General features: G+C 65.5%; 1 protein-coding gene across 1 annotated transcript in view; it reads left to right on the top strand.

The window, feature by feature from the left end:
- The window catches only part of PRSS50 (protease, serine 50), a 4,397-nt gene extending 3,778 nt beyond the window's left edge, over positions 1-619 (top strand). Inside the window, exon 3 of the mRNA XM_023520601.1 lies at positions 364-619. Coding sequence (XP_023376369.1) covers positions 364-619 — 256 coding nt within the window. The remainder of the gene's footprint in view (positions 1-363) is intronic.
- The last annotated feature ends 396 nt before the right edge of the window (positions 620-1,015 follow it).

Genomic DNA, 1,015 nt, shown 5'->3' with positions numbered 1-1,015 from the left:
GGGGGGAGGAAGGAGAGGAGGGAGAGAGTGGGGAGGGGGTGAGCAGGGGTGACTGAGCAGGAAGATGGGGGAGGGGAGACAGGATGGAGGAAAAGACAAAGTTGGGGTGAGCTGAGCGGGGCGGGGAGTGGGGATGGAGGGTGGAATGAGGGAGGAGGATGGGGGTGCTGGGAAGATGCAGGGTGTGGAAGGGAGGGGGGCGGAGAGAGACGGGAGAGAGACCCCTCTGAGGGAGATCTCCTAGGTGTGGTCACCTCTCAGCTCTGCGACACTCGGGGCCTGTAGAGATGGCGCGAGGGCACCCTCCTTGGCCCAGAGCCGCGTCTCGTGTCCCCCAGGCCTTGTCTGGCCTCCCTGACATAGCCTGTTCTTGTGCCCCTTCCCGCAGGAGATAAGTGGGGAGCCCTTGGCCTGTCCTGTGGAGAACACGTGGTACCTGGTGGGAATGGTGACCTGGGGCCCAGGCTGCAAGCACAGCGAGGCCCCACCCATCTACCTGCGGGTCTCCGCTTACCAGCCCTGGATCTGGGACAGCATCAGTGGGCAGGCCCTGCCAGCCTTGTCCCGGGCCCTGCTCCTGGCACTGCCGCTGCCCCTCGGCCTCCTCGCCGCCCGCTGACACGCTCGGCCCATCCCTGGGGCGCCTCCCTTGCCCAGCCCCTCCTCACCCCCATGTCTAAAATGCTACAGGTGTAGCCCCTCCGACCCTGCAAGGCAGGGCAGAGACTAGGTGCTCCATTAAAATCTCTCTTCCCCATGTGGCCTCCTTCCTGGGCCTCGGGGGGCCCCTCGCTCCCTGAGCCTGCTCCAGTGGGAGGTGGGTGAACCAAACTGAGGGGTGGGGGGTGCAGGATGGGGACTCTAGGTGCTGGCGAGCGCAGAGGCCCGGGATCTGCCTCCCCCAGGGGCTTGCGGTGGCTCCTGCAGAAGGGAGAGAGCGTGTATGGGGATGATATTGGGGTCACATGATGGAGGCCCCAGAATGTACTGCCCAGGCTGAAGCTGGCAGGGTGCG

This window comes from Pteropus vampyrus, unplaced genomic scaffold, assembly GCF_000151845.1.
Source record: "Pteropus vampyrus isolate Shadow unplaced genomic scaffold, Pvam_2.0 Scaffold271, whole genome shotgun sequence".
NCBI lineage: Eukaryota > Metazoa > Chordata > Mammalia > Chiroptera > Pteropodidae > Pteropus > Pteropus vampyrus.
This window is presented reverse-complemented; position numbering and strand designations above follow the sequence as displayed.